This window comes from Pongo pygmaeus, chromosome 11 (genome assembly GCF_028885625.2).
Source record: "Pongo pygmaeus isolate AG05252 chromosome 11, NHGRI_mPonPyg2-v2.0_pri, whole genome shotgun sequence".
NCBI classification, from domain to species: domain Eukaryota; kingdom Metazoa; phylum Chordata; class Mammalia; order Primates; family Hominidae; genus Pongo; species Pongo pygmaeus.
In genome coordinates this window covers 27,192,384-27,216,044 of record NC_072384.2, presented here as the reverse complement: position 1 = coordinate 27,216,044, position 23,661 = coordinate 27,192,384, and the positions used below count along the sequence as shown (strand labels likewise).

Here is a 23,661-nt window from a genome sequence, read left to right as displayed (position 1 = left end):
AGTATCCTTATTTGTAAAGTGAGGAAAATAACAGTACCTCCCATTCATAAGGATGCTGTGCGAACTGAATGAGTTAATTTTATAAAGCACATAGTAATTACTAAGCAGTAACAAAGCACTTATTAGCAATTACTATTACTGACAGAGAGACGTCTGTGATAGAATAAGTGAAATAAAAACTCAATTTTGTAACCATACAAGTCACTCTCCCCAGGTGAAGGGGCATACATTTTTGCAAAGGCTTAAAAAAAGGTGTGCCAGGAAACACAGCAGACACAAATAGTAGCTTGCTCTATTTATTCTTATATTTATATACTTCTATACTATTTAATTTATATTCAGCTTATCCCTACAATTTAAAAAAAGCGCTTGAAACATTTGAAAACTGACAGAAACAAAAGGAAAATGTGTTTAGTATATCTGCACACACACAGAAACATGGAACACAGACTCTGAGCAAGTCTCTCCCCTCCCTACCTCATTTTCCTCATCCAGTTGGCCTAGCTACATGGTCAGGGATTACTGCATGTGCTGGTCATCATCTTTAATTATATTAAACATCGCAATAATGATTGTTGTCTTTTAATGACAGCCTGCTATGTTGAGGAGTATGCTTGAAAAATAACAGACTCTGGGTAAAAGTGTTCTGAACCAACCACAAAACAGACTCAAGAGTCAGGGAGGATTGCCCTGTCAGCTGGACCAAGAATGAGTCAAGACCGCCATTTGTGTTGAGGCTTAGCATTGCTTCTCCCCAGGTTTAGACAGAAGGCAGAAGCAAATGTCCATTCCTGCTGGGATACTCTGGCTCCTGGAGTCCACAATAATCTCAAAACTATCTTCCCTCAGAGATAAAGACACCATAATAAGGAAGCCTCATCCTTGTCTCCTGCTCCTTCTGATTCTGTGATGAGTTCTTTTTGAACCATTCTTATCACCAGCAGGGGTCAGGAGTAGGGATGATACTGTCTGAGTTGACAACTCATTAAAATGTCTAAACAAATAACTGAACAGAAACCAAATCATAGGCTATCTTTTCATCCTTCTTTGATCCAGAGCATTTAGCAAACCAACCTATTATTTGTTCAGCTATGGTAGATCAAATTCTAACAGAACAAATTCAAATAAAGAAATGATTGAGCAGGACCATTTGATAGGTTAATATCTTTTAAATATGTGGGACTAAAAACTAACAAGCTCAAAATGCCAACTGGTACCCTTTTTTTTTTTTTTTTTTTTTGAGATGGAGTTTCGCTCTTGTTGCCCAGGCTAGAGTTCAACGGCATGATCTTGGCTCACCACAACCTCCGCCTCCTGGTTTCAAGCGATTCTCCTGCCTCAGCCTCCAGAGTAGTTGGGATTACAAGCAGGCGCCACCATGCCCAGCTAATTTTGTATTTTTAGTAGAGACAGGGATTCTCCAAGTTGTTTAGGCTGCTCTTGAACTCCCGACCTCAAGTGATCTGCCCCTCCTCAGCCTCCCAAAGTGCTGGCATTACAGGCGTGAGCCACCACACCTGGCCCATATTCATTCTCTTAATCTTCTTCTACGTGTATTCTTCTAATCTAATCTATTGCTAATGCAACTGAAGCACATAACTTTTTATTGTCCAATGACTGTTGCTGAGTCAAACTTCCCAGCTTCCTCTTAGGTCTACTTTTCAGGGCAAATATATGAAGGTCTTTCCAAAACAGTCTCATATCACCAGGTATTACAGAACACCATCTCCTACAGCTCTTTTAAAAATGATCAAGTTTCCTCCATTTCCCTGCCATCAATAGTAGCAGTCCACGTCTAGACTACTGCATCAGCCTCCTACCTGTTGTCCCTGAATTCCTTCTCACCCAAGTCCAGTTAATTCATGCTCCTGCAGCAAACAGAATGGTCTTTGCAATATGCAATTCTGATCATGCCACTCCCCTATTTAAATACGTCAATGGCTTCGGTTGTCCTCAACATGGCTTGGATGGTCCTGTTGATCAGACACTGCCAACAAACTGTCTTCATTCATGACTCTCTGGCCACAAAACAGACTGGCTAAGACCCTTCCTCCTCTGGTCTTTGTTCATGCTGTTCTGTAAGTCCATATAGCCCATACAGACTTCCTGCCCGGAAATACCCACTCATCTTTCCAGTCTCAGAACTCTGTGACCTGAGGCTAGGTCAGGTCTCCCTATTAGTCACTCACTCTCCCAGCTTCCTAGACTTCTCCTTAAAGCATTTAACACACCTGTAATTAAATGACGGTGAGTGTGATGACTTCTTATTAGAACTTAAGATCCTTGACAGCAAGGATCATAACTTGTTCTTCATTCATCCCAGTAGCTAGTTCAGTGCCTAGCACACAGTAGTGCTTGGCAGATATTTGTGAACTAATGCTATTTATTCTTGCCCTGTGATCTTTTCCTATGATACAAGTTAGCAAATTTTTTTCCGCAAAGGGCTGGATAGTAAATATTTTAGGCTTTGTAGGTCTTATGGTCTTCTGCAACTACTCAACTCTGCCACTGTAGCCTGAAAGCAGCCACAGAAAATATGTAAACAAATGGATGTGTATATGTTGTAATAAAACTTCATTTACAAAAACAAGTGGCAACTGGACTGGCCCAAGCACCATAGTATGCCAGCCCCCGTTCTGGAATCTCCTTTAACCAGTCTACCATGAAGATCTTGAATAAACTTACAAAAAGAAAACACTGACCTCTTCAAGATGTTTGGTCTTTTGCGCAATCTGTTTGTTCAAGGAAATGACTTTCCGGCGATGTAGCTGGGAGGTTCCTAATTTTTCTGGACTTTCTTCAGCTGATAGCTCAGACTGCTGTGGAAAAAAGGGATGGCAAATCCAAAGGATTTAATTAGTTGACCTTGGTTCACGTAATCAAGCCCTGTTCAATGTGGGCAAAGCAGTACTGGGCAGCCAGTCACACCAAGCCAGGGCATTTACAGGGGCCTGTTCAAAACCTGGCGTACAGAAGAGATTCTGACACAATGACCAAAATCCCTATCAACAGAACCTGCATTCTGGGCTGAGGGAACGGCATGTGTAAAAAAGTACAGGGACATAACTGTGGTTATGTCAATATCATATAGGCAATAGGTATCACCAAAAGGTCTTAAATAGGAGAATAACAAGGCCATAGTAACATCTTCATAGGCCATTCTGGAGTTATCAAGAATAATGAATTGATTCACTGTGATTGAAGTATTATAAGCAAATGGTTAAAAAGTCTAGCCATTCAGCAGCACTTATAATGAAGAGTCTCCCAACACATTTTCCATCACTTGGCCCACTCCAATTTAATCATTTCCTATTTCTGATGTTCTGGAGTTAACAGGGCATTGACTGGAAAGGGATTAAAGGTGCTGAGAGAGGTCACGTAGGAAAAGTTCTGCAACTGTATAAGGGAGGAGGGGGTGGAGAAGGATCCTCAGGACCAGGAGTGAGTGTGAGAGAGATCTCTGAACAAGATGATGAGGTGAATGTGATAACATTTTCCAGGAGGGCAAATGGCCATTCCTGAAAAACCACACAAAGAAGTAAGCAGCTTAGTGTAGATACTGAATACAAACACCTGCCTCAAGATTCCTGTGAGATGCCCCAGGAAAAAGAAATTAAAAGGTAGACCTTTTTGCAATAAGTGCAATTATAATACTTCTTGGATGATTACAGTTTTATTAAACAGTCAAACACCAACAATAAAACATCTCCTTTCTTATAGTAAGTACCCCAATTCCAAGCTAATCATTAATTCTAAACTCACATGCAACAAAAACCATTTGGATATTCAACTTTCCCCGAATGTTTCAATAGTGATCCTAGGCTTGAAAGTCTAAGATATTTACCCACAGGAAAAAGAAATGGGAAAGTGAGAAGGAGGAGAAATTGGGATGGCCATAACCATTTATTCTGGTTAAGGATTTCTCTGAATAATTCAGCAGTATTATTAATGGATGATGAGTTCTTCTGCTACTTAACAACTTTGGAGTTACAAAACAACCAGCAGGATATAGCTGCATAAAATGGTAAGAAACATCATTTTCTACCTCATGGGCTGGTAGGCCATAAAGGAAACAGAAAAACTAAGCATTTAGTATTACAACACATTTAGCCTTGAAACCTGGGACTGTGTAAAATGTCAACATTATTTTAGCTTTTAGGATTTCTGGGAATTGGAATTAACTTTTTAAAATTAATTTTGGACACACCAAGATATTCACAACTTGTAGTATGGAGAAGGACAAACTATTTCTGAAAATTATTTGAGAGTATTAAAAAAGGGTGGCGGAAGAGGAAAGACCAGCCCCACTCTAAATCACTTACAAAAACAGAATTACAATTAACTACATCTCCTCTACTTTGATTGGATTGACCTGAACTATGCCATTAATTTAGCCACTTTTGTATGTTATGTATTTAATAGCTTTTTTTATAGTTAATTTTAGCTTTGAGTCTTAATATCCAGCTTACATTCCTTGACTTTGACTTCCAAAGTGTCATAAACATATTCTCAGAGCATTGTGCTTTACTAGCCGAATTACATAAGCCTTCTATTCGTGCTTTTCTGATACCTGAAACAGAACTAATTTCCCATACAGTATGTCTCTATGTTTGGTGTCAGGATTATGCTTCAGTATCCTGACCTCCTCCAGATGCCTGTCAGGCTTCGAGACTGAGACGTGGGCAGGCAGGCTCCAGTGGATCCACGTATCACTCACCTTCCAGACTTCCTCCAGTGTGTGGGGGCTGAGTAAACTCATTCAATTCTGTTCTGCAGCTTTGGCATGGATTGGGTGATGTCTCTGACTGTTAGCAAGCTTTCTTGCTCATAAACTGCTTTTATGGCCAAAGTCCTAAGAAGATGAAAACTGCATTCCCCCACCCAGCTTCCATGCTCTCATATTAGTGTATGTGGCATACATACAGCTTTGTTTTAAAATTATGATCTTCAAACTTCACTTACAAGAATTCTTCTTGCAGGAAAACCAGCAGCTATCTTGATATGTGGAAAGATTATTTCCGTTGATAGCTATCTATTTAAGTCTGAATTTTGAGCCACATGCTCCCTCAAAACCCTGTCAGAAGGTCTCAGAGGCCAAACACCTTTTCATAATAATATGTTATTTGCCTTTTCACTCTCATTCTCGTGATTATACAGTGACATCTTCCAGATGTTATATGACATGTGATATCATTGCTCTGATGTTAATATTAATGTGCTCATTATTATTTGTAAGTAAATACATAAGCTATTGGGTATGAATTAATTAATATATAAGTTATTGTAAATGAATACACAAGCTACTGTAAATGAATTAAAATACATAAGCTATTGAGTCCTCAGTTATTTTTAAGAGTCTTTAACTGGTTCCTGAAAGTATAAAATGCTGAGAACTGCTACTTTAATCTAAGGAGCCTGGTTCACTTGGTAATCCACCCATGGACTGGGACAGTCAATGGAGTGGGCTCACCAAGTGGCCAGCCATCATTTATATAACACTGAGAGGGAAAAGTTCTTTCTGATTCTACTCTTTTACTAGACCCGTGATTCAGACAACCACACAGAGAGAAAATGCTCGCAATGCACAGAAAAAAAATCTTGAAATCTCTATAGATACCTCTATCATATCTGTTATAATAGTATATGTTCCAAGGAAACATGGGCTTTCAAAATGCTCTCTTTTATTGGTAAGTAATAATTCTTAGTGCTGTGTGGAGTCCTGTAAATGTACATTTACTGGTGCACAGTACATATAAACTTGTAAGTTCCTCTGTTTGCCTCTGAGTTTAGAGACAGTGCTAGGGGAAGCTGCTTTGTTTAATGGGAAGTTATTTTTAGTCAGACAAAACAGTTTATTATTGAGCTGAAATGAGAGTTCCTAGCCTAGTAAACAGAAAGCTGACTGCTCTGTTTTTCAAACACACTTTTTATTAAGCAATCTAAATTTTTCGTTTCTCAAAGCCAAGAGAACTCAGACTGATGAAGACAGGAACGGGTCCATAAACCAGCAGGCCTCATCTAATGGTTTATTCACTGAGAGATACGATGAGAAAGAAAACTAGATGACCAAGGTGGATTTTGAATGATGAGACAAAGTCAGACAGAAGGAGAAGAGGAAAAAGGGCTTTATACTAAATCCTTGACAGAAAAAATTTAAATCCTAGAGCATCTTAACGGATTTCTGCTTCCAAAATGCAACATCTGTCAAAGAACATCAACCATCTACAAATATCCCATTTGTGTTTACATTGCAGTGAGGGCTAAAGTGCCAATCTAATTTGTTCAACATTTTCAGATTAAGAACGTGCTTTCAAAACCACATTGTGGATTAAGATGACTTCTAGTGTAAATTCAGTGTTTTCTAATAACTGACAGATATTCACAACTTCTATTTTTAGAGGAAACAGATTTAAATGTCACCGAATAATATTAGTCTAGTTCAAAATGGTAAATTCCCAAGAGAAGCAAAAAATGATTACTTTAGCTAAAACTATATACTTTTATAATTGAAAGAGACCCAAAAGGTTATGTACACATCAATCTTCTAATACAGGGTTCTCTCCTATATCATCTCCCTACCCCACCAAAATATGGTCACTAAGCTGACAATAATAAAGAATTCCTATCTTACAAGGTACCAGGAGTTCTCTACACTAAATAGATGGACTTCAATTTTTGGCACCCTGACTGACCAATTAAGGACAAGTAGGCTGGGCGCAGTGGCTCACGCCTGTAATCCCAGCACCTCCAGAGGCCAAGGTGAGTGGATCACTTGAGGTCAGGAGTTCAAGACCAGCCTAGCCAACATGGTGAAACCCTATCTCTACTAAAAATACAAAAATTAGCCAGGCATAGTGGCATACGCCTGTAATCCCAGCTACTTGGGAGGCTGAGGCATGAGAATTGCTTGAACCCAGGAGGTGGAGGTTGCAGTGAGCCAAGGTCACACCACTACACTCCAGCCTGGGCGGCAGAGTGGGACTCTGTCTCAAATAAATAAATAAAGACTAGTAAACAGACCATGTGAAATATTTCTTTAAAAATGTTTTTAAATCTAAGAACTAGCAAGAATGCTAAATTTCAGAAGGCCAAAAAGTAACTGAAAGTGGGAATCCAAGAACGTATGTGTACCCACTGAACGTACGCATACCCACTCTCAGGCTTTTTTTCCTGAAAGTATTTGCCAAAACCCGATGATCACAAGCTTTGATTTTTACAATTCAGTAACAACTTTTTACCACATAAATCTTGATACAGCTGTATGAGGGGAACAAATCCACAATGAGATTTTGTAACAACAGACTGGACCTCATGCAGTTCTGCAATCCTAATTCACACACTACTTTGGTCCAAAAAACCCATGAGTAAGGACTAGGGATAAAATGCACTTGGGCTGAAGTATCCCCAGGTGTGTGACAGAAGCAAAAGCAGATCTTCCCTGAAAGAACAGAGCTTCAATCCTAGGCCTCAGATAGTTCCTACAGATAAATTTCCAAGGAATATGGGGCTCACAGTCAAAAATCAAAAGCAGACAAGTCACACTACCACTACCATAAACAAAAGCCAGTGAAAACAGACAGCAGAACTGTATCTGTAAAGACTTATTCAAATACACCCCCTCCCAATGCACACACCATATACACACAAGCATGCCCATTCCCCCCTAAAGCAGCAGATTAAATCTAATCACTCTTTCAGATAACAGTTCAACTAAGTGTCCACAGCTCTTCCACCTGTCCTTTCTATAACAAGATGCTGACACCTCTCACCACCTTGGCTGTTATCCTAGTTTGTAAGTGAACTTCTAAAGCACTCCTGATGATGTGTGACCACTGTAGATAGGAGAGAATCATCCACTTTCCCTGATCTATATTCTGCTTCCAAAAATGAAACTCAATAAATGAATGCTCTTTTCAATATTTTTAAAACCCACTAATGAAATTCCATGAATTTCAAAAACCCATAGTTACGTAACCTTGTTGAGTCTAAGGCTTTGCTTTGGGTCCCACAGTGAGTAATGCGGTGTGCCTGCTCAGAATGCACTTAACATTTAGGAGGTGTGAACAAAATCCAAAACCTCTCCTTTAATCCCTGTACACTACTGTCAGGTCAGATGGCATCCTCACCAAATCATGAATTGGTACAACTCACTTTTCTGAAATTCAACAGTATTTACATTTTTCTTAAGTGATGTTCCAATTATCTTTGCAAGTGATGCTTTAAGTGATGCTCAAATCTGACAAGGCTAAAGTCCAAGTCTTTATGCAAATTGATAAGGACTCTGAAATGTATAAGTTGTGCTGTGTGGCTTGAGACCATTTTACCAGGCTGACAATTCATTAGTTGATATCATTATCCTTGCAGTTAGGTATTGTATACTAACTACGTAAGAGTCGCTCCGAATTCAGGAAATCTTAGAGCTGTTTGTAAACAGAAACATATTTAGCATTGTTCTCTCCAGATATACAGGGTTCCTTACTCTCTTAACTCTGATTAAAATTTTAAATTTCTCTCCCCACCTTCCTTGGCTATTTCAGATAATCTTTACTCAGATCTTATTGTGTGGGGGCATGGTGGTATGCACTGGGGAAGTGAGAAAAGACAAAGACCACACCTCTGGCCCTTCATAATCTAGCCAGACAAAACTAGCTAATTCATAAGTAAAGGTGTTGCATCCTCTGCATTCTCCTCAATGCCTAAATTGTGTCACAGAAGAAAAGTTTTGAAAGCTGCTGTTGTTCCTTCCTCTCCCTCTCTTCCTTTCTTCTTTCCTTCAGCAAATATCTGTGAAAACCCAATTATGTTGGGCACTGAGAGTATACTATAATCCTAGCCCTCTCGGAAAGCAAACATTCTAGTCCTGGGAGACAGGCAAAGAGACAAAACAGTGCTTGAGGGAAGTGCTATAAAGGAGATAAAGAGCTGATCTCTACAACATCACTGAAGAGCCTCTTTTAAGAAGTAGAATTTTTTTTTCTTTTTTTTTATTATTATTATACTTTAGGTTTTATGGTACATGTGTGCAATGTGCAGGTTAGTTACATATGTATACATGTGCCATGTTGGTGCGCTGCACCCCCTAACTCGTCATCTAGCATTAGGTATATCTCCCAATGCTATCCCTCCCCCCTCCCCCCACCCCACAACAGTCTCCAAAGTGTGATGTTCCCCTTCCTGTGTCCATGTGTTCTCATTGTTCAATTCCCACCTATGAGTGAGAATATGTGGTGTTTGGTTTTTTGTTCTTGCGATAGTTTACTGAGACAGGGTCTCACTCTGTTGCCCAGGCTGGAATGCAGTGGCATGATCATAGCTCACTGCAACCGCAAACTCCTGAGCTCAAGCAATCCTCCTGCCTCTGCCTCCCAAGGAGCTGGGACTGGAGGTACATGTCACTACACCCAGGTAATTTTTAAAAAATATTTTGTAGAGATGGATCGGGGGCGGGGGTCTCACCATGTTGCCCAGGCGGGTCTCAAACTCCTGGCCTCAAGCGATCCTCTTGCCTCAGGCTCCCAAAATGCTTGGATTACAGGCGTGAGCCTCTGTACGTGGCCCAGAATCATTGCTAATGGCTATCAGGTGAGTCTCCACAAAGTCTTCAAGTGATCCATTATCTTCTACTGAGTATTTATTATGAATGAAGCAACAGGAATACAAAAATAAAAAATGAAATATTGGCCCTCTAAAACTTTAGAGGTTAGGAATATGATTTATGCAACACCTATTATGTTATGTGAGGAAATAGTATCTAGAATGAAGGGGTTTAAAAATCTACCTAGGCCCCCACCCCTCCTGATTCCAACCTGGGTTTTTCTATCTGTGGCCACAATAGGAGGTTTCCAAGAGACGAACACCCCCATCCCTTTCCTGCCCCATACTACACTTCTCCCCAACTCCACAAACCGATGCTGCTAGCAAGTGGTAACATTTTTTGAGTTGGGGCAGGATGATAGGATTGGAAACACTCACATCTAAGCTTATTAGAAATCACGCAGGTGGCAGATCAGGCTGATTTTCTAACAAAGCAGTCAGAGTCCCCGGGCTGCTAAGCTTCCTGTTACTTTCTGGCCCAGCCAATGTCCCTGGGGTGTGGTATCTTCACTCAGTCCTAAGCCCTTCCCTTTTCCATTTCTCACCCCATGGTATGATTTTAAAAGTCACCCATTCCGCCTGGTTATTATCAGGCAAAAATATTTTAACATCAATTATGCCAACAACTTTTCTTTGGGCAGATACTATCACTTCAAATGATAACACAAACCTAGTAGCACCTGGCAGCCACTTTATAGGCATACAAATTGTATTATTCTGTAATTTATGTTTTCACAGGTTGACTGACTCCTTACTGGAAGCCCCTCAGGGCCGCAACCCTGACTCACGCGTAACGCAATCCCTGCCCCCTACACTTGACACTGCCTGGATGCAGGATCTACTAAATAGGTGTTTGCTGAAAGAAGAAATATATCTAATCAGTCTTTCACATAACAGTGATTATGAGGTCAATTCCATCAGTTCTCTGGCAGAAAAAAAAACAAGCTGAAGACTTAAAATATAAAAAGATTGTATTAATTTAAAAATATATTTTCAGAAGACTTCATACATTTGGAAAAAGTGTAAGAGTTACAAACCCAGGGTGGAGAAATAATGTGAAGGCAACTACTAAGAGGACAAAGGATATATTAACAACTGATTCTTTTGGGTCAATTCCCTCCAACTTTGTTAAATAAATTTCCTGAGGGCCTAGTGGAAACGAAGGCCTTATGGGGGTCCTAGCCACCGTGTGTGCCCCATATCTGTTGGTAGAAAAGCAATCCCTGTCTCCTACTCTTTCTAGCTCAGAGGGGCTGCCAATCAACTCCTGGCAACAATGGGCCTGGGGAGAAATCTGTGACCTAAGCCGTGACAGACAGAGGACAGTCCTTCCTTAGGATTTTATATACTGATGGAGGAAGGGGGCAGTAAGACAGAAACTGTCTACAGTCAGGCCTCCAAGGTGATGAGGCCGAGACAGAGACAAAGTGAAGCAAGGGTAAAGGGATATGGCAGGGCCATGTGAGTCCCCCCTAAGGACTTCCAGTTCTGAGAGCTGATAAAGGCTCCCTTTTGCTTATAGCAACATGCTGGGTAGAATTCCTATGACTTGCACCCAAAAGGCTTAAAAGGCAAAGGGTCCAGGCAGTCTTCTCTGCTGATTGCATCATAAAGCGGAATAAAAATCATCATGATAGATGGGCACAAGATCTGCTCTAATCAAATGTGGCTGTCTGCTTTTTCTAGAAGAGACCCTTTCCTTTGTGCTTTTTCATAAGCACATCCTTGACCATACCCAAGCTCTAAGTATCTGGCGAGATTCCCCAGGTGCTCTGGAAAGATATGACTTCAAGATAGAGCAAAGGCTGCTAACTGCCAGAGAATGATTCTCAGAATCAAAAGGTCAGAGGCAATGGTGCCAGAATTTAATTGCTGGACAGGAAAATTTCCAAAACCCATTAAGGAAAAATTCCTTCCACAAATAAGTCCCTTGATGATCTAAAATACACCTTGCTATGGAAATGAGATCAAGATGTTGATATTCTTCGGGCTAGGATATTACCTCCCACTGCCTTTTTTTTCTGAAACAAAGTCTCTCTCTGTCGCCCAGGCTGCAGTGCAGTGGTGCGATCTCAGCTCACTGCAACCTCCGCCTCCCAGGTTCAAGCTACCAATCCCACCTCAGCCTCCCAAGAAGCTGGGATTACAAGCACGTGCCACCACACCCAGCTAATTTTTGTATTTTAGTAGAGACAGGGTTTCACCATGTTGGCCAGGCTGGTCTCAAACTCCTGACCTCAAGTGATCTGCCTGCCTCAGCCTTCCAAAGTGCTGGGATTACAGGCGTAAGCCACCATGCCTAGCCAGATATTACCCTTTAAAGAACTGCATGAGAACACATTAATGTGGTATTCTCCAGAAACATGAAGAGTCACTTAGATACTCCAAATAGAAACTTCCACGGCTTTCAGCAGCTTAGGTTTATGGTGTGTGAGTGCCTGGGCTGAGCTGCACCATTTTCACTTTTTCTTGTTTCCGTGGTTAGTTCCCAGTATGCCCTAGCTACCAATAGCCCAAGGTAGGCAGTTGAATAGTGGGACAGTCTAAGGAGGCACAGCCACAGCCAAGCCTGGAAGGCAGACACTAATGACGGTAAAGGAGGCTGTCCCCGCTTCTCCCTAAGGAAGCTCCACCTAGCCAAGGAGAAAGGTTGCAAAGTCAAACAGTCCTGTACTCAAACCTGGAACTTATTAGCTGTATGGCACTGGACAAGTCACATAATCTCGTTTCTTTGCCTGCAAAATGGATATAATATCATGTACTCATTTATAGAGCACCAACACTGGTGGGCCCTTGGCGAGACTCTCAGATTACAGACCAGAGTAAAAGTGGTCCACAGCCACATAAACAGATAGTTTCAACTGCATATAAGTATAATGATAGAGGAAGGCAGGGGATTATAAGCAGGAAGGCAGCCTATACGAATTAAATGAGATAATTTTTTAGAATTAAAAAATAAGAACTAAATGAGATAATGGTACACAAAGAATCTGCATGGAGAGGCACTCAGTGTAGATTCAGATTCACCAAGACAGATCTGTGCCTCTAGAGCTATAAAATATTCAGATCCTTTAGAGCTACAAAATGTTCCAATATCCTGTCTTAGGGAGAAGTCGACCAATGAATGATTTAGTTGGCAGACTAAGTATTAAAGTGGTCAAAATGGTGTACGGTTAGTTAGTATGCAGCATTAGGGAAAGTCCCTTCCTGCCCTCCCAGGGACCTTGCAACTTCTCTGGCCCAGCTTCCTTTTCTTTCTTCTGGCTCCTATCAGGCTTAGGGGGTTGTAGGGTGGAAGTATTTTTTGGACAGTCAGGCATTTCAGTTTTCTGTAAGTCAGAGTAATAGATTCTTCTTCCCTGTAAAAATAAATGCTATGATGCAGTGAGAATATTAGACATGAACACCAAAAGCACAGTGGTACTTCTAGCACATTCAGGGAAGGGTGTTACCCTTTGGAAACAATGGCAGATGGAGCTACTCAGCCTAGAGTCTATGGACACTCATGAATTATGTATCTGGAAGCTTCTTCACATTCCTCTTTCTGCTGCTCTACAAGAACCATATTGAGTTACATGTCTCAGGAACTTTGAGATACATGTTATGTTACACTCTTATAAGAAACTTGTGAACTTTACCAGTAAAAGAGAATTCTGCACTTGTTTTTTACCTTGTTTTTATATCCCAGTGCCTGTCAAGTTTCCAAACACTCACATCAGGCAGGCTATTCAATTCATTCCTTGGTCACAAAATCATTTTTACACTTGATCCTCCCCGCAAATTATCCTTTCCCCTCTCTTCATAAAGAAAAAGAAAAAAAAAAAAAATCCTGATCTCAGCCTAAGTGAGTTTTTCTCAGATACTACCAACAGCTTCCCTCCTGGGCATTCCTCAATCCCATCTCTATTTCCAAGGTATATTACTGAGACCCTGAAGATGACAGCATTGCCAGTGTCCAGTTTCAGTCCAATCTGTGGCAGTATGATTAAAAGACCAATAAGCAAACCACGGTAGACAACTCTACAATGGCCCCATGAGTCCCACCTGCTGATATTCACATCTGCCTTTGTGTAACCCCTTTCCTTTGGGTGTGGATGGAAGCTGTGCCTTGCTTCTAACCAACAGAATACACCACAGAGAAGAGGCAGTCTTTTGATTACATATATGTAATTACGTTATGTAAGTCTGTAATGCCTGCCCTGCAGGGAGAAGCCCTCCCTTGCTAGCTTTGATGAAATAAATGGCAATGTAGGGGAGGCTCATGTGACAAGGAACTGAGGGTAGCCTCCAGCTAATGGCCAGCAAAAACTGGTGACCTCAGTGAGCAGGTTGCAAGGAACGGAATGCTGCCAACAATCATGTAAGCTTGGAAGCAAATCCTTCCTCAGTAGAGCCTCAGATGAGACTGCAGCCTTGTAAGAGTCACAGAGGGTGCTGCTAAGCTGTGCCCAACTGCTGCCCCACAGAAACAGTGAGACAATAAATGTGTGTTATTTTAAGTGACTACATTTGTGGCAGTACTGCCACACAATAGCAGATAACCACACAAACAACGTGAGAATGAGAAAAGCAGCCCCTGACATCTGAAAGCTAGCCTAGTACTATTAGCAAGGCATTGATGTTGGTGGGAGGCTGACTTGCACTCATAACCAGGTCTTGTTGCAAAACATAAACAATTTCAAAGAACACCAATATCAGACAAGGCCACCCTATGACTGTATGTCCGAACATGGACGAAAACATAAACATTATCTGAATCACAAAAATGACCAAATATCCCCTATACTGGCTATTACGCATGCATAGCTTTAACCTTGATTCATTTTCCCCATGTCTTAGAGATAAGATTTATTAAGATACTCATTGACAGACTCACCCCTCCTTACAGCATCGAACCCAAAGCAAAGCCCCACTTCCTTGAACCCTCCTTCAAGTCACCTTACATAAGTCCAAATCCTATACTAAGTCCTTTCTGACACACTCTTATTGAAAGGCCCCATGATTCCCATTGGTATGTGTTCTCCCTCACTACAAGCAGCAATACACCCAACTTGTTCAACCACAGATACGTTCCTAGTTGAACAAAACTAGGTTTTTGACTGGAGAGCACTGACAAAACAAAAACAAATCAAGCAAATAACAAAAACACCACGCATGACTTCACCAAAGAACTTGCATAAAATAGAAGTATAAACCAATAAAACAAGAAAGAGGCCATACTCAGTTTAGCTATAAGACATAAAAATAGAATCAAGTATCTCCAAATGAGTAGAAAGAAATTATCTGACAAACAGTAGTAGGATAAGTGGATATGAATAGGAAAACTAGGACAGGTCCCCACTTTAGGCTAAAGAAGAATAAATTCTACATAGGTTAAAGAATTAAACATAATTAATAAAAGACCAGCTGACATGCATTAACTATTTTACCAGATCCACGGAAAAACAATGAACCTCTCATTTGGAAACAAGAACAAAAAAAAAGACTGACCAACTTGGGTACAAATTCCTTGTATATAATGAAAAACAATACAAAAGTAAAATAAAGTGCCTGAGAAATACTTGCATCACAGTGACAATATATTTAAATCTGAAGTATAGACTTTATTCAAATTCACAAGGAAAACATTACTTGAGTATAGTCTATAACAGACAATTCAGAGAAGAAAACACAGTAAACAGTCCTGTATTCAAACCTGGAACTTATTAGTTATATGGTACTGGATGAGTTCTCTGTAACCTGTACTTACACAGAACCATCTTCAATCCTCTCAGTGGTCTACAGAGCTGCCATTTTATAGTTGCCACAGTAACAAGTTAGACAAACAAAAAAATCAAAGCTGGAAATACTGGGGGCATATGCTGGGAAGTCCCTTCACAACTGATAGTATTTTATGTAGTTGTAACACACAGAGGGAGTCATAACCAATCATCCAACACCTAGAAAACCTCTCAGCAGAAACTATCTGATCACATTTCACAATATTATCCACAATGGCAAACAGAAACAACTTAAAATTGTGTCTAACAAAAAAAAGTTCAATGAATTGTGCTGTATTAACACATAAATTATGTAGTTATTAAAATAAATGGGAACGGCCAGCCACAGTGGCTGAGACTTGTAATCCCAGCACTTTGGGAGGCTGAGGTGGGAGGATGGCTTGAGCTCAGGAGTTCAACACCAGCCTGGGCAACATGACAAAACCCCATCTCTACAAAAAATACAAAACTTAGCCCGGCATGGTGGTATGCGCCTGTAGTCCCAGCTACTTGGGAGGCTGAGATGGGAGGATCACCTGAGCCTGGGAGGCCAAGGCTAAAGTGAGCTGAGATTGTACTACTGCACTCTTTGCCTGGGCAACAGAGTGAGATCCTATCTCAGGAAACACACACACACACCCATACACAGAAACACACACTTAGAAAAATAAAAATAAATAAACGGAAAGGCTAGAAAATATTTAGGATGTGATGTGACAAAACAAAAACGAATGAAGACTACAGAAATGAAAATAAAGCTATAGACAGCTGAAGAGTTATAATGTGCCAGGCACCGTTTGAGGCATTTTGGTCACATTTCATTTAATCTTCCCAACACCTGTCAGAAAAGTAATATTATTCTCATTTTATAAAGCAGATACTAGGGCAAAGAGAGGTTAAATATATGGCTGAGGTCACACAGCTGGGAAATGGATAAGGAAGAAATGAACCAAGATATGGCTTCAAATGGTGTGTTTTTAATCACTGCACTCACTCACTGTCCTACCTCTTTTAGACATATATGATGATTACAACTACACACAACTATGAAGATCTGGGAACAAACACTGTAAAATAATATGCAAATGTGAAATAACTGCAATATGGGAATAGGATTAAAGGCAATTTAATTTTGAAAAACCATCAGTTTTAATGCTATATTACCTACCCAATGAAAACAACACAATTAAGTAATGAATGTTTGACACCTCCACTTCTCCACCGGAAGTTTAACTACAGTCATCTCTTAGTGTATGTGGGGGATTGGTTCCAAAACCACCTGCTTATGCCAAAATCTGTGCATACTCCGCAGTCGACTGTACGCAACCCACATATATGAAAAGTTGGCCCTCCATATACACTAGTTTTTCATCCCATGAATACTATAGTTTCCATACACATCTGGTTGGGAAAAAATCCACATGTAAGTGGACCCACACAGTCCAAACCTGTGTTGATCAAGAATCAACAGCATATATGCCCTTAGAAATAATCTTGGTACTGCTTCCTGTCCAAATTACTCCTGATTTCACTCTTTTCTAGAAGAATGGAATGGAGGTAGAGCGTGGTCCAAGACAGATAAACCAGAATGTATCCATCAGAGTTGGATAGAGATCATTGGTCAAGGGTGAGGAAGAAAAAGCTTATTAGGAGATAAAGACACAGAGAGATCCAGAAGGAGACGTGTAAAATGCAGAATAACTGGGGAAGTCAGGTGAGCTTCAGGAGTCCTAGGCAGAGGAAAGTGCGGAAAGAGAGATGCACTGCCAACCACAGGGGGCTCTGCCTGCCTGCTTTTCCTCTTACAATCATCAGAGCTCCTACGTGCTCCCTGTAGAAACAGCAGTGGGTGCTCTATCCAGTTGTCTTTTTTTTTTCCTGAAAAACTGGGTTCAGCAATGCTATGTGGCAACATAAGGGCGGGTATAAACTCACACTTGCCATTCAGATGTGTGTGCTGATAGGAAACAAAGACACTTTCTTCTCAGTGAATTAATACTCTTTCCACAATTACATCTTCATTTGTACTTTTAGGATAACAAACATGCTTTTCTGGTCAAATTTCAGATGACACTTTGAGCAGTGTCATCTTTCCTAGGTGGTAATGGAAAGACACGACACTCTGGATTCTAAGAGATTGGACTAGAAAGCCCATGTTAAGAAACAGTTACTTGGGGGAGTGGGGAAAACAAAGGAATCTCACCCCGAGACATTCCAAGCTGTTTTACTCATTCATATTCACTTGCACAAGGGTCCTTCAAGTCTCCCTCCCAGAGGTTCCCACGGATGGCAGCACTAGGCATTTAAAACAGTCTTCCAAAAGTCTTGGGGGTGTTATAGCTGATAACGCCTCCAGATTACTGGGGACAATTTTTCCCTAACTGTATCACCTGTGCAATCACTTCAGAAGAATATGTCACAGAGAGTCAGGGCAGAGCTAATTTGTAGTAAAAGATTCTGAGAAAAGGAAAGCAAAGCTGGATGCTTCAACAGACATCAACATTTTAGGGGGACAGGGCTGGGGAAGGAGGGATATGCAACAATGTCCTGTAAATCTGATTTTACTGATACTACATCTCAGCCAGACCAGAATCAGTTATGTGCAAAATGATTAATCACCGTCTCCCTGAAATATTCAAGGTCCTCCTGCCTTTTCTTAGAATGGGGGGAAAAAAAAAAAAAAAAAACCTCTGAAATATGATTTCAGGCTTTTCTTCATTCTATACTCTTTTAATAAAGTAGAACAAAAAATTTTGCCTTGGGTTTGGCTGAGTTATGGGGTTTACCTCCTAAGTGGCAAAGCTTCATTCCTTAGCCCAATCATCAAACTGAGCCCAAGTTATAAGAGGCCTGATAGAGAAGAAAAAATGCTCATCCCATACCCTCAGGTATGAATTTATCAAATGAGATAACTGCTCTGTGAGACAGGTTTTCTCTTTATATTTACAGAAAAGAAAAGTGGGCACTGCAGGACAAAATTAATTTAACTGACGGGCAAGTGCTGATAGCCAGTTGTGCATAGTAAAGCCCAGTGTGTTTCTGACAAACGTGGCTGGTGAGTTACAAGAGAACACAGGGCACTGCTGGGGTAGTGGGGTAGGGAAGTGGGAGAACAAAGCCATGGAGCATTATCTGGGGCACAGACTCCAGCTGGGCCCCCACCTACCTTCTCCGCATACTCAGACACAATCTGCTTGATCTCGGCAGAGCAGAGTCCCACAATCTGGCCCACGGAGCTTGCGGTGAGACGGCTCTGCAAGCATATGGAGGGAATGTTCTCAAGGCCAAGCCTTGTCTTCCATAGCACTGGAAAATCTGAACACTTTATTATGGTAAAACATAATATTCCCAGGGGAAATAATAATTTGGCTTTGCCACATATTACCAACAGAAAGGGAGAAAAGAAGCCTCAGGACAAACACGCAGCTACCTCCCGAGTCATTGAGCGGACGGTGCTAGATCCTCCTCGGACCCTGGGCACCCCTGGAAAATGGTCCTTCCCTTCTATGTACCACCCCAAGGTCTCACCTCCTGACAGTCACCAAACAGAGCCTGCAGGGGATTTGGCAGGCCTAGGACACAGGGAATAGAGAAGAGCATGGGAAGGGACAAAGAATCTCAGAATTCTAAAACATCTCTTTACTACCACAGGTATTCCCAGGCCTCAAAAAGAATGATCCTTTCACACTTGGCTATACCTTCTGGACAGGCTTTGAGCTCTGGAAAGACCAACTATAATCTCAAAATCCCACTTCCTACCTAGATAGTGTAGGAAGAAAGCAGAAGACAAAGAGCTGCCTCAGCATGAGGCATAACTCGCGGGCCAGCTCCAGCTCTTCCGCAGAGGCCCGGTGAACCTCCCAGCAGGAATATTCTGCTTTCACAAGGGTCCTTCAAGTCTCCCTCCTAGAGGTTCCCATGGGTGGCAGCACTAGGCATTAAAAACAGATTACCAAAAGGAACTCCCTGGGGAAAAGGAGGTACTGTGTGCTGGTGAGAGGCGGCTCTGGAGAAGGTGGGCTCTCTGGGAGAAGACCCCAGCAGAGCGGGGTGGTGCCAAGTCCCCATCCCCACACCTCCCCGACTCCCACTCACCTCCTCATTTGCCATAGCGGTCATCTTGGTCATTAGCGACTGAATACGCTGCTGAAAGAGGAATGGATGGGAGCAGCAGTGAGTGGTTCTGAACATGTAAGACAGAAGCAATATGCCTACATGGATCTTTGCGGTGATATCCAAGGGTGTCTTCCTTGATCTCATCTTATGTGAGCCTCAAAGGCAGGTGATAAAACGAAACTGGAAGGTGTGAAAGACCTGCTCACAGCTGCTGGCTGTGGGAGGTGGTGGCCATTTGGGAACGCTAGGGATAAGAGTACAATTTCTCCCAAAATGACTTACACAGAAACCTCAGAGGGCCTATATGGACCACACACCTCTTCAGCTGCTCGAAGCTCATCTTCCTCGTGGCCATCAGCTTTTTCTGTAGCTGACAGCCCTGCTGGAAGTGCCATTTTCTTGTCCTCAGCCTGAAAGGGAAGATGTGAAAACAGCTGAGCACGGGAGATGGAGACTCAGTAGAGAAAGGACAATACTGCCAAGAGGCATGAGTCTGTAAAAAAAAAACACAGACCTGCAGAGCAGCAGCACCCTTAGACAGTGGATACTCCAAAGTCCTGAACCTCCACTCGAGTACAGGGTGGGCAGGTTAAGCTTCAGGAACTGGCAAATGCCTGTTTCCATGTCCCAGCTGCTCACCGATTAAATTCAGGCCACACACATTTGCCTGACTTATCCTTGCACTTTGACTGGGCCTTCCCCCTACTTTAACACTTTCAAGAACAGATCACTACTAAAGGAGTGTTTCTTCAAACTGCCCATTAAGATCAATTAGTGGGACATAAAAGTAATTTGGCAGGTACAACTAGCATCTGTATAAATTAACACAACAGAACATGCCAGAGTGCTTTGTACCGAGGGGTTAAGCACTGCTTAGTGAAACTTTTGTTTTGGGGGTATTAGTGTGTGTGTACTGAATCACGATGAAAAATTACACGTTTACTGCTCAGAGTAATCAAAACAGTTTGAATACCACTGGTCTGAAGGATGAAAACTGCCTTATCTAATGATCAAGCAGCATGCTCTGGACTCAGCCCCAGGCTCTAAATGAACCACGTCAAACTCAAGGCACCCTGGATTAACTGCTACCTCCTCAATCATGGGCTATAGGTTTTAATTCTATCTCTGCCATCCACCAGCTGGGTGACCTCAGGCTTACCTCTGATCCCTGCATGTTAAGGACTTCTAGGGTCAAAAGAGAGGTTTGGTCTCAAATGCCCTTCTTGGACCATCCCAACTCTAGGATGCTTTTCTATAACGAGTCTATCACTGCCCATGGCAACACTCCGAGCTCCTAACTGCTTGGACACATCTACAAGGGATGAGACTGCTAATTCAAATGTGCCGTCTGACATAAAAATGACAGGACAAGCACAATTTGAATACTATTTCAGGGACATCTCATGATTTTTCCAAACATAACCAAATTGCCCAATCATACATAAAGACAATCTTTTCAGACTTAAATTACATATCAAATTAAATATACACATCAAACCCTTATTATATACCAGATAAAACATGATATACTCAAATCCAGAAAACACCCTGCTCTGTAGGAAATCATTATTCAGTTGACTAAAAAAACACAAATGGGGAAAAAATAATGAGAAAACTAAAACAGAAGATATCATAATCAGTACATGACTAAGTACTAATAACTAATACTGATATTAATAATAATGTTTATTAAATGTTTACTATGTGTTGGATCATTCTAAGTCCTTTACATGTCAATCTTCACAATAATGCTGTGAGATAGGTACAATGACTGCCCCGATTTTACAGATGCTGTCAACTAATGTACAAAGATTCAGTAAATTATCCAGAGTCACTCAGTGAATAGAGGAGCTGTAATCCTAAACCAGCCAGTCTGGCTTTAGAACGGTGCTCCTAGTCACTGCTGGTGCCTGCAGTGACTGAGACAACAGTCACCACAGGAAGCAGAGGGGGAGCCTGGGGAGTGGGTACAATGGAGTGGGTGGCAGGGGAACAGCAGGGGGAGTGTGTCCTGTTCAAGAAATCTGGGGATCAGGTGGAGAATGAAAAGAGGTGAATAACCAATCTTTTTTTTTTTTGAGATGGAGTCTCACACTGTCACCCAGGCTGGAGTGGCAGTGGCACGATCTTGGCTCACTGCAAGCTCTGCCTCCCGGGTTCACGCCATTCTCCTGCCTCAGGCTCCTGAGTAGCTGGGACTACAGGCGCCCACCACCACGCCCAGAGAATTTTTTTTGTATTTTTAGTAGAGACGGGGTTTCACCGTGTTAGCCAGGATGGTCTCGATCTCCTGACAATAACTGATCTTTTAAGAGGCCACTGACCCCTTTAGCTATGAGGCACATAGCTAAAGGCAGTGGCTATGAGCACAGGTTTGATGTCAGACCTCTAGGTTCAGACTCTTATTAAGTTCACTTTAGAGCTATGTGACCTTGGACAAATCACTGAGCCTCTCTGAGCATTAGCTTTCTGACCTAAAAAGCAGAAATAAATATCCTCCTCATAGAGTTGTTCAAGGCAGTAAGTGAAAACATACAGAGCCCTTAACATAGAGCCTGGAACACAGAAAGAGTTTAGCACCATAACATTTATGTACCTGTCCTGCTGCTGACAATGAAGCATCATTAATAAACACATAAATTAACAGAAATCTTTGGGCATCCTTTGTGAAGTTAGAGAAGCCATCCTGATTTACCTGGCTCTTCCATGACTGGCTGTTTCAGCAGAGGGTAGGCCTGTAATTCACAGCTGTGCTCTACCTAACATCCTGTTCACATCTGTCTAGAGTCTCTCACCTCAGATGAGGAGTGCTCTGGGAGCCCTGGCAGTGGACTTCATCTTCATACTGTAGAGCTACTAGACCCCAAGTGACTGACCCTGGGCCACAACTTTCAATCACCCCTCATTTCCAGCCCCAGGAGGAGACTGCTGCTTTGCTCCCCAATCTGTAGAGGTGGCTAGCTAGAAAAGCCAGGACGTAGACGCAGGGGCCAAAGGCAGCTCACACATCCCTGGGTCTCCCAGGAAGCTGCTGCCCAGCCTGTGAGTGTTAGTCAGAGGTGAAGGGAGTCACTTCCATCTCTGAAGTATTCTCTCTTATTATCAATGTTTTTCTTACCTTCTCCATTTTGCTCTGGCGGCTAAATCCATATCTCCTGCAGGCCACAAAAATGGAGTTTAATTACTACTTAAAAAATTACAATAAATTCAGTGAAATGCATTTTGGTTGACTTTTTACATGAAAAACATCAAGAGAATTTATGCCATTTGGTGACTTGAGAAAATGTTACAAGTGCCTAAATTACAAACATATTCCACTGTCTTTTTAATAAAGGGCCAGCCACCCTACTTGCTATGCAAATACTATAATGTAAACTGGCACTCTCAGACAGTATAGAGTGCAACATTTCCTTAAGTGCAATTATGACTTTTTGAATCAGCAACTGCACTTCAGAGCTACAGTTTAAGCTAAAAGCCTTAAAAATATCTATATAAACAAATGTAAATGTGTTTCCTTAAGCCAAACATGCGCTTTAATGGCTACTTCCATAACTTAAGAGTCTAGCACGCTTTTTATTCCCAAACATAATCCAAGCATGATGCCAATAATGTGTACTCACTTCACACAACCTTAAATTAAAAAAAAACACAAAAACACAATTCAGTTTCAAGTAGTTTATGTTCTGGCTCTAATTAATCTATGTTTTTTTAAAAAGCAAGTATAACAATGCAAAATCCATTCAACCCCCAACAAAAAGCAAAATGCAAACCACCCAGCCTCATACACCTTTAAGTGATTTGTAAGAAAATAAAGTTAATGCAAACATTTAAGAAGAACAAATTGAGCCGGGCGCAGTGGCTTATGCCGGCAAAGTGCTGTAATCCCAGCACTTTGGGAGGCTGAGGAGGGCCTATCACCTGACGTCAGGAATTTGAGACTAGCCTGGCCAACGTGGTGAAACCTTGTCTCTACTAAAAATACAAAAAGTAGCTGGGCATAGCGGCACACGCCTGTAGTCCCAGCTACTTGGGAGGCTGAAGCACCAGAATCACTTGAACCCAGGAGGCAGAGGTTGCAATGAGCCGAGATCATAGCACTGGACTCCAGCCTGGGTGACAGAGCAAGACTCTGTCTCAAAAATAAATAAATAAAAATAAAGAACAAGTTTAAGGCTACTCTCTGCCTCACTTC

General features: G+C 41.6%; 1 protein-coding gene across 3 annotated transcripts in view; it reads right to left on the bottom strand.

Annotated features, from left to right (window-relative positions):
* CCDC93 (coiled-coil domain containing 93) overlaps positions 1-23,661 on the bottom strand; it is a 94,696-nt gene that overhangs the window by 35,666 nt on the left and 35,369 nt on the right. For 2 of the 3 annotated variants that reach the window (XM_054477313.2, XM_054477316.2), the window contains 5 exons: positions 22,588-22,624; positions 19,787-19,879; positions 19,449-19,499; positions 18,520-18,606; positions 2,703-2,819 (listed from right to left, as the gene is read on the bottom strand). In XM_054477313.2, coding sequence (XP_054333288.1) covers positions 2,703-2,819; positions 18,520-18,606; positions 19,449-19,499; positions 19,787-19,879; positions 22,588-22,624 — 385 coding nt within the window. The remainder of the gene's footprint in view (positions 1-2,702; positions 2,820-18,519; positions 18,607-19,448; positions 19,500-19,786; positions 19,880-22,587; positions 22,625-23,661) is intronic. The other variant, XM_063647374.1, reaches the window with a different exon arrangement.